This window comes from Poecile atricapillus, chromosome 13 (genome assembly GCF_030490865.1).
Source record: "Poecile atricapillus isolate bPoeAtr1 chromosome 13, bPoeAtr1.hap1, whole genome shotgun sequence".
In the NCBI taxonomy this organism is placed as follows: domain Eukaryota; kingdom Metazoa; phylum Chordata; class Aves; order Passeriformes; family Paridae; genus Poecile; species Poecile atricapillus.
Window position 1 is genome coordinate 8,271,499 of NC_081261.1, and position 16,910 is coordinate 8,288,408.

Here is a 16,910-nt window from a genome sequence, read left to right on the forward strand (position 1 = left end):
GTTTGGCAGAGGGTGATAAAATACTCACTTCTTGCGAGTGATCTTGGAAAAAAGTGACAAGCTTGGATGTTACTGCATGTACTTCTTTGGGAAGACCTCGAAGTCTGTGTTTGTCTCCTGCATTACTTTTTTTAAATGTTGGTACATTGGAAGGGAAATTCCAGGTTGTATGTTCTTTCCACAAAGCTCCTTGTGACCTGTGCCAGTGTAAATGTTCTTTGTTGTGTGTGCATGTTCTCAGACAGTTGAAGAAGAAGCTTTAATCAAGAATAACAACACCTGTAAAGATTTCCTTATTGAAGCCATGAAATATCATTTGCTTCCTCTGGATCAAAGGCAACTAATAAAGAATCCCAGGACAAAGCCAAGGACTCCCGTTAGCTTGCCAAAGGTAAGCTGAGCTTGTCACTTTGTGTCACCTCACCCCTGTTCCTGGTGGCTTTTTCAGTCTTTGACAGGAACTCGAGAACTTGCCATGTTACTTTTTACTAACTCAGTGATTGTGCTTGGAAGTGTTTTACTCCCTCTTCTGGCATTGCCTGTGCCCAGCAAGGAAACATGATTCAGTTGGATAAACTTAGATAAACCCTTGGGGGAGGGAGTATACATGCTCTTGAAACGTTTTGTCAGCCACAAGTGGTTTGGTGGCTCGCTGGAGTGCTGGGAGGGCTGGCTGAGCTTGCTGCTGCCTGGTAAGGGTGGCGTGGAGCCCCACTGAGAAGGGTCACAGTAGGTGTCTCTTCATTTCCTGTATCCATAATCAGAAGCCAGGAAAGCAGGAAACAACAGCACCCAGCCCCGTGGGCAGGAAGTCTGAAGTGAATTTCAATAGACTCAAAGCAGCAACTGAATAAATAATCCTTGTTACTCCCCATGTTTATCCCGCAGGTGTGTGATGCTTCGGCCACCACTTTATTAGTGAAGGAAAAAAAGACCACAGGAACTTTTCCCTGTGCCCCAGACATAAACACAGTTTGGCACAATGTCTCTCAGCAGACTGCCACTGAAGTTGCTAATAAGCTTTTGGAGATTCCGAGATATCAAAACCACAGTGTGTTATTTTTCTGAGCACTAACAGTGATGAGGTTGTTTTGTGGGATGGTGAGATCTGTGCTGTTTCTGATATTTGGATACTGGACTGTTCATTGAGAAATCGTGGTTTTGCAGCACGTGGCAGTGTGTGTCAGTGTCCTTTCTGCCTGCTGTTGCTGTGATGAAGTTGGTAGAACACAGCTTTGGGGGTATCATGAAGGGCTGACATGGCCCTTGTTCAAGGACTAAAGTAGTTAAGGATAAAAGGAACAGCAAATCAGTGAGTTCAGAGGTTCTCAACATATTTTATAGCATGACCTATGAGCACAAATCCAAATCTTCTGCAGGTCTCTCCTTTCTTTTGAACTGTGAAGAAAGGGAAGGAGGTGATGATCTTTCAGCAATCCTGTTACTGAGAAACTTTCATCTGGCCTGTTGGTCCTGCTGATGAGGGATTATTGTCTGCTGTGAAATCCCTTAATTCTGTAATCGTGTGAAGCCCTGCAGCTTGCCATGAGAGACTGTTACACAACTAGTAGTCAGGCTGTTAATTTAAACCTAATTTGGTTTCTGATATCATGTTCTCATCTTTGTAGATCAAACAGGCCACTATTTCCATGCTCTTCAAATTCTTTAAATTGCTGTCTAGCTCTCTACTTTTAAAGCAACCCTGTGTGGAGTTGAGTTTCTTATCCGAATGACCTCAAGTGACGATCTTATCCGCTCAGCTACTCCCAGCTGCCTTGCAGAGGCTAAAGTCAATTTTCCAACTACTCTTTATATTTGAAACCTTACATTCTTGTTTCTAGCTCCTTGGCCTTGTAAAAATCAGGTTGTCTTGGGTGATGTTTGTCCTGTGATAAGGGGAGCAAATCCTCCCTCTTGATGGGTGTGGAGGGTTGAATGAAATGTGTGCTGAACAAAGTGCAGGTCCAGCTGCTCATCAGTGCAGGTGTTTTGGGGCTGGATGCCTGTGCAGGTGTTGGTTTGCAGTGCCCAGCTGGGGCTCAGAGCCATGGGCACTCTCGGGTGCAGAGCTGCAGGCTCCTGGCGCTGGTGTCCGTGGGGAGCTTGTCTTCTGGCAGCAGAGAGGGCAGATTTGGGAAGGACCACTGCATGCTGCCCAGGTCTTCTGGTCTTCTCACTTGCCCACCAGTGTCTACCCCTCGCTGTTGCTGGTAGTGGAGGCTGGGGCTGGATGACCCCTTAGCCTGACCCAGCAGAGTGGTTCTTCTGCTCCTGAGGTTGCTCTTATCCACCCTGGCATAGCTATTCCCTACCTGTGACGAACTCAGAGTTTAATTCCTGCATTTGCTTCAATACCTGTGGCAGCCAGAAGCCTTAATGAAGCTGACAAATCACATCCTTCAGCAGCCCAGACCCCCTGGGTTGTAGCAGTTCTGGTGATTTCCCTGAGTGTCGCCTTCCCTGCAGGTGGCAGTGCAGCTGTCACGTTTTATTTGCTAAGTGGCATTGATTATTTTTAGCACCACCATGGAGATAATGACTAAACAGTGGGCCGCCCCTGGAAATTGTGCTGGAATCTTCTTCACTTAAAAATACTTTTGCAGTGAGTCTTGGGTATGCTGTGGTGCCGAAAGGTTTTGTATTTCAAGGAGAAGTTGGGCAAGTTGCCCATCTTGGACACAGTGAGGAAGGGTAAATGGGGTGGCCATGCTTAGCATGCATTAAATTGGAGAGAAATTTTTCCCCCTTGAAATATAATTGCCTGAAATAATTCTCCCTGCAGAGGCTTCTGGCTGGCCTTCAGCACATGTTTTGGCAGCTGCTCTTGATCAGGTTGTGGTGATGGTTTCTCTGCAGAGAGCAGCTGCCCAGGGTCATGTCTGAGGTTTTCTAGCTCTTCTCTTCCCTCTGCAGGTGATGATTGTGGTGGGTGGGCAGGCACCCAAAGCCATTCGCAGTGTGGAGTGCTATGATTTTGAGGAGGAGCGGTGGGATCAGGTTGCTGAGCTTCCCTCACGGAGATGCAGAGCAGGTAAAGGGAATTTTTGCTGCAACCTTCTTTGTTTCCCCAATGCAGCTCTTCAGCACTGGATGGATGTCCTTGGTCCTCCCTTTAGCTTCCTCTGGCCTCAAGCAGCTCTTTCTTTTTGCCATTCTTTCCTCTTCCTCTACAGACACCTTTCCCTTCTTGTTCAGGTGGATGTCCTGCTCTCTAGTGGGGTTGCTCCTGCCTCTCAGCCCTCCATAGCCACTGTTTCCCCTTTATCATCTCTCTCTCTCTCCTGGCTGTTTCCCATCAGTGTTTCCCCTCCTCCTCCCCCATTGCTGTCTTGGCAGCCCACAGGGGTCCAGTTTTTCTTGCTGGTTTCCTCGTGAAAAATCAAAGGAGCTGAGTCAGTCCCTCTTGGTGCGGAGGAGTGGGTGACGGAGAGCAGATCTTTAAGTTGGGAATGTTCCTCTGAAAACATCTGACAGGGTTGTGAATGTGGCTCACCATTTGGTGTTCCCTCTGGCTCACAGAATTACTCATTCAGGTGTGAGCTCCATCTGTGCCTTATGCTGCCATGTTTCCATGTGCGTTTCACCTCCCATATGACAGTATGTTTTATCATGCTCGACTTCAACACCGTTAACCTGCGGAAAACGCCAAAGCCTTGCCCGTGTTCTGCCCTTCCCCGCTGCCTCTCACACCCGGGCAGGCGAGCAGGGTCTAGACAGATCCTTCGCACTTCCCAAGGTGTTTGCTGTCAAACCCTTCTCCTCTTTGCTCAGGTGTGGTGTTCATGGCTGGCAATGTCTACGCCGTGGGGGGCTTTAACGGGTCGCTGCGGGTGCGCACGGTGGACGTGTACGACGGCGTCAAGGACCAGTGGACGTCCATAGCCAGCATGCAGGAGAGGCGCAGCACGCTGGGCGCCGCCGTGCTCAACGACCTCCTCTACGCAGTGGGCGGCTTTGATGGCAGCACTGGTAGGTGACCGGGCAAAAAACAGGCAGTGCCTGACCTGAAAAAAGTGTTTCCAGAGACCCTGCAGGGATTGCAGAGCTTTAGAGAGGATCCTGTGCCCTTCCTCTATGGTTCTGTAGTGGAGCCAGAAATGGGGTTTGGTGTGTGTTGTAACTACCCATGTGCGTGCTCTGACCCGTCAGTAATTGCAGAGAATCTCATCCTTATTATTTTCTTTAGTGATACAGTTATTTCAGCCTCATTCTCTGTATGATTATGCTTTTTCTGGGCTCAGAAGGGATTTTTCCTTGTTTCAGTTAAATTTTTCATAGCAACATGAATAAAATACTAGCAAGGAATCTTATAGGGTGTGTGTGCCTGGGATTTGTCTTGGCATAGCTGTGTGTTTAGATTCACACGTCTGCCTCTGCTGTAAAGTTCTGCCACTTGGTTAAGCCCTGAACTAACTATTGCAGAAGGGTCTGGGGGAATTTTTAAACCTTTGCATGGACATTTTGTAATGCTTGAAAGGATGTGGGGCTTTTGGGCTTGGAATTTGGACTCTGCTCACCTTGGTATCCTCAGCACATTGGAGAGGCAGCAGTCCCAGGGTAGGGGTGATGGGGTAGCAGTTTTCCCAGCCATTGAAGAAGTGGCATTGACATGCTGGTCCTAGTCTGAGAGGCAAGGGATTAGGAAGTGGGATTGCAGGAGTGTGGTGGGAATTACGGGTTTGGGAGGAGGTGGAAGGCAGATGAAAGTGCAACACCAATCTTTTTTTCTTCTCTTTTTTTTTAATTAGAAAACCTGTGTATCCCCTTTTTAACTAGGTCTGGCATCAGTTGAGGCCTATAGCTATAAAACCAATGAGTGGTTTTTTGTGGCTCCCATGAACACAAGAAGAAGCAGTGTTGGAGTTGGAGTTGTGGAGGGTAAGAAAATCAGCAGCCATTTCCACCAAGCAAATGTTACTGTGCCAAACAGAAGCCTGAATGGTTAAGTGCAGTAGGAGGGAATGGCAAGAACTGTTCCCTAGACCAGTTGGGAAAGATTGATTTTATATGATGTAATTGCTGCAACTTTTTCCATTCTCCTTTTTATCTTGATGAAAAATCATGTGTAGCTTTCCAAGAGCCTCGAACCTGTATCAGACTAGCCCATGCCTCCTGTGAATGCAATTAGGTGTGTGCAGGTTTCTTTGAATCCAAATTCTTCCTGGGCTGCTTCTGGCTGGTGAAAGCCAGAGCTGCTGTGCAGTGGATGCTGCTGCTGCTGACAGACGCTGCGTGGATTGAATACCCATCACGGAAAATCTGCTCAGCCAGAGAAACAGGAACAGGGTTTGTCCCACAGCCCCAAGCTGGTGGTTTGGCAGGAATACTAAAACCTGTGTTTATTGACATCAGGCACAGCTCTGCCGTGGTTCCTGAACGAGCAGGGGCTGACGATAGCAAAGGCCGGTGCTGCAGCAGCTCGGAGCGAGGTGGGAGGCCTGGGAGGATGGTGGCAGCTGCTGGCACCTCTGTCTCAGCACCAAATTTAAGGGAGCTGGAACTGAGCAGCTTGGTTTCAGGACAATGAAAAGTTTAAGTAGGAACTGTTTCTTCCTTTACAAAATCTATTCTGAAAGAAGTGAAAGGCATTATTTGAACTTTAATGTGGCATAGCACTTCCCAGTTAGTGCAGTGCAGAGCAGCCTTGGCACAAGCCTTATTATTAATCATGTAAACTATTCTTTACAGTGCTTTGGTTTGACCTTTTTGAGTGGGAAGTACATGGAATATGTTAATGTTCATGAAATGTGTTTATGTGAGAAGAAGAAGGGAGATAAAATCAGAATAAATAGTGGTCATTAACTTAAATTTGCATGTTTAAGAAGCACCTCCTTCAAAATTGGCCCATGCTTGGGAAGTGCTGGGCTGCTGTCAGTCATTAGAATTTATTCAAGTGGCTTGAATGCAGAAAAAGTATTGGACCTGAGAGAGGCATTTCTGTGGACAGATTTTCTACTGGAGACTCATGAAATCCTTTTCCTTTGGTTTGTTTGAAAGCACAAGTAAGTGTTGAATATGTTGAAGTCAATGATAAAAATAATGAGGGCATGTGATGGGCACAAGAGCTGATCATACTGGTGTAGGGAACCAGCTGCAGCCTGCAGTTAATCCACAGAGTTCATCTCAATGGGACAAAAATTGATCAGATGATCTGAAATATACTGAAAATACCTAATAATCTATGCCAGCTGGGGAAATCAATCTTGTCTTGCTTGGACTGGCAGTCTTGCCTGATTCATTGACAAATACCAGGCAGGACAATAGCACAAATAAGTGTTTGAAATGTTCCAAGAGACAGGAAGATGCAGAAGGAGGCCATGAGTGGGCCTGAGGGAGAAAGAAAAGAGCCAGTCTGTTCTTGGAGCCTTGCAAACATCCAGAAACAGGAGGATGCAAAAGCCTAAGGCTGAAGATAACTGCTGGGAGTCTTGTGCATGCAAAGATCTGCACAGCTCATTCATGGCCTGGCCCTGCTATCATGGATTAAGAACTGGTATAATTTCTAGCTTTTGTAGAAAAAATAGGTTAGATTTTTTCTACGTATTTGTTGAGCTTTTTTAATTGTTGTTTATTGTAGCACCTAGGAGACCTGAACTTGAACCAGAATGCCTTGTGCTGGCTGCTTTAGTAAGAAGAATCCTTCTCTGCCCAGAGAATTAACTGCTTAAATGCAAAACAAGCTGATAGATGATACAGGGAGACAAGGGGAGAGGATCAGTCAGGCCTGGGAGCAGCGGACATAGTAGAGCATCAGCCTTGTTTCACGTATGATACAGTCCCGTGATATCTGATTGTGCTTCTCTGGTCTCAGTAAGTGTGTGTTCATGCTCCAGGACACCCTCACAACACAGTAGCCTCTGCTGTCATCACTGGGCACGAGTGACCAGCTGTGTCCAGCTGGCCTCAGCTGCACTCGCAGCATCTCTGGGTTTCAATTTGGCCCAAGTTCTACAAAATCAGGTCTGGGTTTCTTTGCAGGTATTACATTATTATAAGAAGCTATTTTGTATTTATTGCTCATGTGATGCTGTAATTAATGTGCAGTGACAGGCTTTGACAGCACACCTGAACGGGGGGAACCCTCCATCAATAGAACACACTTTGATAATGCCTCTTCTCCTGGGCCAACAAGTAATTTGGAAAATCCTCTGGGCTGTGGCTTCTGATGAAGCTGTCGTGCTGTATCCTGCTGTTACTGACAGTTTAACAGCGTTACAGTCCCTCCTGTCTGCGATCCACTCCAGATCCCCTTGCTAGGCTTTTCCCCAGACATGCCAGCAGGTTCAGGCGTGTCCCCTGGAGCCACCCTGAGGCAGGAGCTGTCCCCGGGGCTGTGACAGGTGGCTGAGCCGTGGCTGTGTGTGTTGCAGGGAAGCTGTACGCCGTGGGGGGCTATGACGGAGCGTCGCGGCAGTGCCTTAGCACGGTGGAGCAGTACAACCCCGCCACCAACGAGTGGACCTACGTGGCTGACATGAGCACACGGCGCAGCGGGGCAGGTACTGCGGGATGGACACCGCCTTCCCTGCTCACAGACAGCAAGGGAAAGTGGGATTTGGCATTGCTGGGCTTCCAAGTGCACCCTCTTATGAGCACCCCTTTCTGCGAGGGGTAAAAATGTAATGGCTTGGAAGCTCTCAACAGCTCTCCTGACTTGGACAGAATCTGCCAAATTGAGACTGATTACTGGACTAATGAAATAATGTTTGGTGTCTCTAAGTAGCCCTGCTAACAGATGCATCTCACTTGTAAGCAAAGAGTTCTCTTTCAAAATGGCCAGCTGCAGACACAGCTGGGCACGGGAAAGCCAAACTGCACCTCCCTCTCCTCTATCACCGTAGGGTTTCAGATGAATTTTCATTTTGGATCTTCCTGCAAGCACCCAGTGGGTGCTTTGCAACACAAAACATATCTGCACATGGGGTGATGTGTAGGATAACAAAATTCATCTCAGATTGTCCCTGCTTAGCTAGTTTTTAGTTAATTTTTTGTTGGCAAGAGTTGGTGATCTGGAGAATTAGAGGAAAGGACCTGTTGTAAAAGGATTGGATTCTAGTCTTGATGGTTTCTAATTTCCTACTGATCTTGGGCCAGGTAGCAATTTGTCTTCTCTGTGATTGTTCCTCTCAGAAAGGGATAAGAGCTCTTACCCACTGCATTTAAAATCATCTTCAGGTGAATGGGAATTTGTCACTGTGGGTCCTGCTCAGTGTGTGCCGTGTCCCTGATGTTAAATTGTGCAGTTACCCACAGCCAAGCCTGGGGGCTGCTCTTTGAGGCTGAAATGACCCTGCAGATTAAGCTGTGGTGGGAGTTCCCTTTTGAGCTGGGCAGTTTGAGGCTGCTCTCTACAACCTACCTGTTTTAGTGAGTTGTCTTTGTTGGAAACACTCTGCTCTGAGTGCTGCTTTACAAGTGTTTCTACATGTAGCAAGCCCTTTGTTAGGAATTCTCATACTCCCCTGCCAAATTTCTTTGCAGTTTTCTGTTCCCCACCTGAGAGCTGAGTTCCTCAGGCTCTGGCTGTCCTCCAGATGCCCCTCCAGCAGGGACAGGAGGGGACTGCCCAGTGCCACTGGCCAGCAGCGGTGCTGCAGCACAATCTGCTGTACAGCTCCAGAAACGACACCGTGCTCTGCTCTGCTGTCCCCATGCTGACATCTAGTGGGGGTGAGGACAGGTGTCCCCAGTCCCTGGAGCCATCCCAAGTCCCTGGAGGCACTGGGGCTGTGGGGAATGTGCAGGTGCTGCCCAGGTTTTGTGGAATCATACATTTTTTTAGATTGGAAAAGACCTGTAAGATCATCAGGTCCCACCGTTAACCCAGCACTGCCATGTTCACTGCTAAACCACATCTCCAAGTGCCACATCTGCACATTTTTTGAACACTCCCAGGGTTTGCTGGACCTGCTGGGGGGTTCCCTTCCCCTGCTGGTAGGGATGTCCTGTCCCTGTGTACCCTGTCTGTCTCACTGCACTAGGAGGCAGCTTCATGTTAAAAAGCTTGAGTGTTTCCGACTCTTTTACTCTCTTACTTGCTAAATAAGCTTACTCATTAAATTATTTCTTACAAGTATAAAATTTCCATTAACAGCTGCATATAATCAAAAGCCAGGCTGCTGGGCTCAGATGTAGTTAAGTGACTTTCCATTTCCCAGTGATCTGGGAGACACCTGCTAGAGCTCAGGAGCCAGGACACACATTTGGATGTGTTCTGCTCTTCCCAAGTCGTGCATGTTGAAGTATGTCAACCTCACCAGGGATGTGGCCCAGGAAGGTGGGGCCATTTATTTATGTCAGAGATTAATTATATGTTTGCCAGCTGTGAACCATGAATCCCAATGTTATGTTGGGATTTCAGCACCTCTTGGTACAGTGAGAGACAGCTGGCCAAAACCAAACCCAGCAGCAGCAAGCTAAGATGATTTGGAGAAGGGAGAGGTGACAGTGTTAGACCTATGTTCCTGTCCCCAGATGGGGATGCTCCTGATGGAGCTGCAGAGCCTGGGAGGTGCCTGTTCTCTGGCTCAGCATCTGTTCCTGTCCTCTCCTTTCCTGACCAGGAAAGATCCTTGCACAGGGACCAAGTCAAAAACCTGTTGGTATCAGGTTGGCAGGGCTCCTCTCCTCCCTGCACACTGGTTAATGCCCATGGTTGAAATGATGAAATTCAGATCTGTTTCTGTTTTACTAACATCCCGCCTTGTTAATTTTAATAGAGGCCTTTGAACCTATTAACGAAGATATGTTCCTGGAAGTTTTAACTCTCATGGATTGGTGAACATTTTAATTAACTAATTTACTTAATATTAGGCAGAAGTAGCTTTAAGACCCCTGTCATTCCCAGAGATTTGGCCAGGAGCCTTCAAAAATGGCTGAGAAGGTGGCATTTGAGGCACCTTGTCTGCACCAGTGCTGCCAGGTTTTGGGGTGGGAGTGGGAAGAGAGGAATCAAATGGCAGCTTCAAGAGCTGTGAGTTGTTGAGGAGAGGAAGATCATCATGTGGCACAATGGCAGCAGGAAAAACAAAAGTAGAAGTTCTGAAAGGGGGAATCAGTCTAAAAGCAGAGGCTCCCATTGCAGAAAATATCACGCAGATGGAAACAAGGTGGGGTGGGAGGCAGAGAGCAAGTCTGTGCTAAGAGATGGAATAAAGGCAGAGGAATGTCATGGGACTAGAGTGCTGATCTTGCATAGCCTGACATCTTCCTAGGAGGGGACATCTGCCAGGCATTACTGTGCAGGCTGCTGTAGTGCCACGGGGTGGGTGGGTGCAGAGTTGGCCACGTGCCTGGTGATCTTGATGCACATGTGGCCCAGGTTTCTGGGAGTGCCTTGGAGAGGCCAAGGCCATGCCCAGTAGGAGAAACAGGGATGTGCAGCCCTGTCCCTGTGCTGTGGCTGACCTGGCTGTGCTTGGCAGGTGTCGGTGTGCTCAGCGGGCTGCTCTACGCCACCGGGGGCCACGACGGGCCCTTGGTGAGGAAGAGTGTGGAAGTCTACGACCCAGGGACAAACACCTGGAAGCAAGTAGCAGACATGAATATGTGTAGAAGAAATGCAGGTAACCACAATAAGCCTTTCTGTGGTGGTTGGCTCAGTTGTCTGTGGGTGGTTTTCAATTTGTGTGCTCGTGGTGTATGTGATCAGTGTTGTAAAAGATAAAAATGGTAGTTGAGGGATCTGCTTGGGAATGAATCGGAATGTGGCAGCAGCATGCTGTGGGGGATGAGTTAGCCATGTCTCACCATCTGTGCTCTGCTTTGAGGTGTGTGTGCTGTGAATGGTCTCCTCTACGTGGTGGGAGGCGATGATGGTTCCTGCAATTTGGCCTCGGTGGAATACTACAACCCCAGCACAGACAAGTGGACATTGTTGCCAACCAGCATGAGCACAGGGAGGAGTTATGCAGGTAAACAGGCAGTGGGAGAGTGGGCAGCAGTGGTGTCATCTGTAAACTTGAGGGCTGTACCCCCTGAAGCTTTAATTTTACTTTTTTTATATGTTTTATGTTGATTTCAGTAGAAGAAACTTTGACAGAAGTGGTAAATACTCCCCTCGTGCTGGCTTTTGATTTTGCAGGATGATTGTAGCCATGTGGCAACCCAGGAGCTGCTCCTACCATAACTGTGTCTGTCTGTTCTTACAACAGGTGTGGCTGTGATTCACAAACCCTTGTGACACACAATCAAGCCAATGTGAGGAGCAGAAGTGAAGTGGATCCAGCTAGGTGGTGTTGGGAAGATGACTGACCTCTGACTTGACCCATCTCATTGCTGTTAATGTCTTAGCATGACAAGTGATACGTTGCAAGCATCATCCACTCTGCAGTGGATTGCATAGCCAAGTGAAAATCCCTCTGGGGACGTGTTCCATGCTAGACACGAGGTGTTGCTTGTTATCTGTGGTGCAACCAGCTGTTCTTCTCGATGGCATGTGTCCTGAGATAAACACTGTGCTTGGACTGCAGGCACGGAATTTCTTGTGTGAAACAAAACTGCTACGTTTGGGCATGTGAGTAAAAATGAATGTTTCTGGATTTCTTCCCCATTGATGCTCCATGCACATCGTTGGTTGAACTACTTACTCACTGTGCCTGGAGGGTGGACTTTAATACTGGCAGTGGAAAATTCTGAGTTCCAATAGAGAAAAACAGCAGAAATGGACTGGAACAGGGTGGTCTGGCTCGAGTGTGACACTGTCTCAGTCATACGTTTGTACATGCCACTGGACTGCTGTATGTATCCCTGAAATGCTTGTGGAAATAAACACCATGTGGTTTTTCTACTTGCCATGAATGCTGTGTGCTGTGCGTGACAGGAGCTGCTGGGCAGTGCCTTCCCCGGGGCCGAGGGCTCCGCGCCTGAGCCGCGCTGAACTTCACAGCCCCACGCGACACATGCTGCTCCCACGGGCTTTAGGGCTCCTGTGAAACAAATGTTGCTTGAAGAGAAAATGTTCCCAACCCACACGTTTCAGCTGTGCTGAAATCTTCAGTTCTAGCTCTGTCCAGCATCTCAATGCCATTTCATAACAGAGTGTTTAGATGTTAAAAAATAGCTTATGGTGCCATTAATGTAGAGACATTCCATACAGTGAGAGCCCTCTGTCACCCAAGCAGGGAGGGATTAATGAGCCAAGTAAAATACCTGCAGTGTTTTAATGCTTCCAGAGCATGGAGATGAACTAATCACTGTCACTGTAATTGCTATTTTAGTCTTGCCCTTACTGAAAGCATTCCTTTATTAGTATGAAGAACTCATAAGATTATTCAAAACAGACAAATCTAGATCCAGATGTAAGGGACCTGTCTTGCTTATATACCAAATTCTAAAAGTTTTTTGTTTAAGTAGATGTTTGACTTTAAAATACCTTTTTGTATCTCCCTATGAGCTCTGACATGTTTCTGCACACAGAGCTGAGCTCCCAGAAGCTCCCCAGCTAAAGGGAACTAGAGAAGAAAAATATTTTCTCTACACTTTTTTTTGTTTGGGGCTTTTTCATTTGTTTTCCCCTTGTAGATCAGCTGAGGCTTTTTGTTGTGGGCAGCTGTCTAGTGTTGTGATGCTGGTTTCTATCTCCATAGATCTGCTCTGTGTGACCTTTGACAGTAGAAAAGAAAAATACTTAAAAATTTATTTCAGAGGTATCTAAGCTGCATTATCTTGTGCTGCTTTTGTGGAGGAGTGGGTTACTTGTAAGATGAGTGCCTGTCCATTGTGGGGGAAGCAGCCCCTGCCTGTGTTGTGTCACTGCCCTGCAGAGGGGCTGGCATTCCCTTCACGGGAAATGTGAGGTAGCTCCAACTCCTTTTTGGATGTTACTGCTTTTATAAACAAGGGCAAACTGTTTAAAGAAAAGGCATTGCTACTCTTTATGTCTACCCTTCCACTATATGTAAGCTCAGAGGTCTTGCAAATAGTAATTAAAAAAAAAAGAAAAATAGTCTTTTCCATAATACCCTTTAAAACTTTCGCTTTGAGTTTTACAATCTGCAGCGAAACGTGCCAAAATAATAGTGTGACATGCTGCTCTCCTGTGAGGTGCTGCTTACTGTAAAAGCCATTGAGGCTGCTAGGAATGTACCTTGGTAGGAGTGTTTCCCAGTAGGAATGTTTCCCAGTAGGAATGTTTCCCAGTACTAATGTTGCCCTGACTGCAGCTGCCTTTGGATCAGAGTACTGAGATGTGCGTTTATGGTGCCCTAAGGAAGGTGATGAGGCCCCAGCTGGAACAGACTCAAATTCACTGGCCCAAAAGGTGGTTCTCTTCCATGCAGCTTGGGAATAAAGGATGAGACAGACCAAGCACTTCAGTCTGAGATACCATCTCTTGTTAGGTGGAGGTGACTGGACAGGCCTGGACAAGCATTTGGGCACACCTGGCCCTTGTTAGGTCTGGTATAGAAATAAAGCTAAATAAACTCCTCTATAAGCTACTGTACAGCCCAACTGTAGCTCAACAGTTGGGAGCAGGTCCCAGTCAACATTCTCACACCTCTGGCTTCACTGGAGTAAAGGCAAATATTATCCAGAGACTATGAGTTAATGTGGGCTGGAGATAAAAATTGGTAGGTACTGCTGGAGAGGTGCAAGGTTGCAATTTGCTGTGTTTGTCAGATGTGAAAAGTGGGCATATCTGGAGGTGGGATACTTTTATCCCCTGCTATCCGTCTGTTCATAAAGCTTCCTTGCTCGTAAGGAAAACAGGTTTTGGTGGTTCTCTGCTCTGTAAAATGGCACTTGTGCCCAGTGCTGGCCCAGAGCTGTGGCTTGCTGGACAGGGCTAGGACTCACAGCCCTTGCCAGGGACGAGTGATGCTGTTCCCAGCTGCAGCCAGTGCTCCTGGATGGCAAATGACACATTTCCTCCCTCCCTTCCCAAACGTTGCAGTGTTATGCAAGTCAAGTGACCTCGTTTCCAGCTATGCAATACGAACAACCGTAACATGTGATGAACCAGCTGTACCCCCCCACCCCCAAAATATTTTTGGAATTTGTCTTTGGTGTGTGGTTTCGTGTTTGTATTGTTCATTTTGAGCACCTGAGCCAGATCCTTTACAGATTGCCTTTTTCTAGGACTGAAAACGTAGCATTAGCACTAACAAATTTTACTGTAAATATTTTTATAAGACAATTTAAAATAATTTTTGGATTGCTTTTTATGGTATTCAATGACATTTCTGGATCTAATTCATGCACTCCAGAGTGGTTTTTGCTGGCTGTGGTGTAGGTGTGGCTCTGTATGTTCTCTGCACAAGAATTGCCATGTTGTAAGAAAGAACTGGGATAGCTGTTGTGTTGGTTTTAATGTAAGAAGGACAGCATTGGGCTCCACATTATGAAACAAATTCAAACCCATTACCTCAGTCACCAGTAGGCTCTTAGATTATTGGTTATTTTACAATGATTTCAATACCCTGATTTAATTTTTGCCATGAGTTTGGCTCCTGGGCAGTTTGGGGGACAAGCTGTCACTTGGTGGTTCTGTTTCTTGGCTCCTGCATGCGCTGCTTGAAGACAGAGATACTCTGCCCACAACAGTCTGGGCACAACCCCCCAGGATGCCAAAATCAGACAAATTATTGCAGGAGTTTTACTAAAAGCTTTACAGACCGAACTTGGACCTCTTCCTCATGTTGGTCTTCTGTGAATATGAACACTTTCTGTTGTAATCTCTTTTTGGGGCACTCTGTGCTTAACCCCCTGTGGGACTCTGGCCTTGGGTTTCCTAAAAAGAGCTTTTCTCTTGCTGAAAAGCACCCCAGGATGAGCCCCAACTGCAAAGCATCAAGTGTGGTGCACACCCTGCTGGGCTTGCAATGCCTCAAGCAATCTGTTGTTTAAACAAGTCTGAATAAAGTCCATCTTTTCCATTGGTGCCTAATAGATAAATTGAGGGTGATTCAAATCAATTTTCTGTTCATTCAGTTTATCCAAACAGTGTCTTTTTATGGATGTGTACAACAAGTAATTACCATAAATACACTTGGCAGCGTTTGCATGTCACCACCATGAAAGCTTAATACTGTTCTCTGGTTTACATTGTTTGGAGACCAAAATCCTTAATATCCAGCGAGGTGTGATGCCTGTTCATCCAGCCAATGTGATGGCTCAACAGATGAATGCTGCTCATCAAGCTACTGTGATGGTTCAACAGATGAATGCAGATCAGTCTTAACCTTTAGGATTCATTATTCATATATTAGCAAAGCAGTTTCCCCCTTTGCCCACATCATGCCCAAAAATCACTTTCATGTGAGCATAATTTGTTGGTCAAAGCTGCAGGGTTTGGGAATGTGCTAGACATTATGGTCTGAATATGGGCTCATTCACTTTTTTTCATCTGCCCTTACCTTTGTTTATGGGCTTATAAATTATTTTCCTCTACAGTGACAGTAATAAATAAATATTGATAATTTTAATTTGTATATTTTATGTATAAAGACCCTCAAGGGTAATGAATGATTGTGAAATAATTTACCTGGGTGTGAAATGTTTTGGTTTTGTAAACCAGACTTTGTTGGTTCAGTAGCTGACAGTATACTGTATCAAGTTGGTTGACTGTTTAAGCTCATTTTTTAAATTAAAGATTTTTTTTGCATGTGTGGAGGACAAAGGACTTTGCAAAGTAATTCTCTTGACAGCTGTCTTGTCCAGTGCGATGAGCGACTCAAGAAACATTCTTCACTGACATATTTATATTATGAAAGAAAATCACACTGTAGTTCCCCGTCATTTAATTTGAATAAAAACTGGACTAATGAAACTTTTCTGTGTCTGTTTTGACTTCATTGGCTTCTGACAATGAGGAACAACCTCATCACTCCCCATGGCTTTATTTGTCCCCTCTTTAATTACAGCAGGTGCCAGTCCTGGGGTCACTCTGCCCCTTGCTGTGGGGTGGTGGCACCCACACATGCTGATGCTGAGAGGTTGCCCTGATGCCAAGCTCTGATGCTGCCCCAGACTTCGCTCTGCTCCTTTTCCAAGGAATGGTAAAAGCATTTCTCTTGGGGGTGGGGAAGCTCTTGGTTCAGGGCATGGTTTGCAGAAGACAGAACCTTTCAGGGAATGCAGCTGGGAAGAGAGAAAACACAAAAAATGGGTTTAGCACATAGGACTCAACACTTCTTAATAACACCATAAAGTAACACATCAACCAAGTCACCCAACTCATTTTGCCTTCAGCTCACAAAACATCTCACTGAGCTCTCTGGTTTTCCAGAAATGCCCCTTGTGCGTCCCTCATCTGTTAATGCCAACATACAACATCAAATTTACCATGTGGGATCCTGAAATATAATTATTTGATACACAGATAATGAATGACATGTTGTGGGTTGGTCTATGCAGCTGGGGGACTTTGCAATTATCCTGTATTTCATTTCAAAATTACTTTTCTCTTGCACATCTGGCTCAGTTTTATTCATGTTTAAACTGATAAATCTATGAATCTATGAACCTGCAGCTAAACAAAAACCTTGGCAATCCAGGGAGAAATCTCATTACCTTGATTTTGCTGCCTGATTTTATTTTTTTTTTTCTTTGTTTGTTTCTTTTTGCATCTTATATTTTCACCTTTGGGCATATTTTCCACCCTGCATTTCACCCTTGACAGGGCAGAAACTGTAAAGCAGTAGCTGCCACCTTGCCTCATTCACCTCAGAAAGGTTAGGGTTAGGCAGTGAGGAAAGGGAAAACAGAGAGGAGAGGAAAGAAAATAGGGGAAAGACTCCCCCAGCAGGGTTGCAAGGTCAGAAAAGCAGATGTATGATTTGTTACCCAAATCACCTGGAACTGGAATCAAAGGTAGGGCAGGAAATCACCTCAGCTACAGAAACTTCACACCTGAGCAAGGATGAAGCTGTTCATTTGTAGCCCAAATGAATAAATAAGGCCAAAGAGGA

General features: G+C 46.1%; 1 protein-coding gene across 1 annotated transcript in view; it reads left to right on the plus strand.

Annotated features, from left to right (window-relative positions):
• Nucleotides 1–15,773, plus strand: part of KLHL3 (kelch like family member 3) — a 48,188-nt gene extending 32,415 nt beyond the window's left edge. The window contains exons 8-15 of the mRNA XM_058848739.1: nt 242–391; nt 2,914–3,031; nt 3,772–3,969; nt 4,777–4,878; nt 7,371–7,499; nt 10,425–10,565; nt 10,770–10,913; nt 11,154–15,773. Coding sequence (XP_058704722.1) covers nt 242–391; nt 2,914–3,031; nt 3,772–3,969; nt 4,777–4,878; nt 7,371–7,499; nt 10,425–10,565; nt 10,770–10,913; nt 11,154–11,182 — 1,011 coding nt within the window. The 3' untranslated portion in view covers nt 11,183–15,773. The remainder of the gene's footprint in view (nt 1–241; nt 392–2,913; nt 3,032–3,771; nt 3,970–4,776; nt 4,879–7,370; nt 7,500–10,424; nt 10,566–10,769; nt 10,914–11,153) is intronic.
• The last annotated feature ends 1,137 nt before the right edge of the window (nt 15,774–16,910 follow it).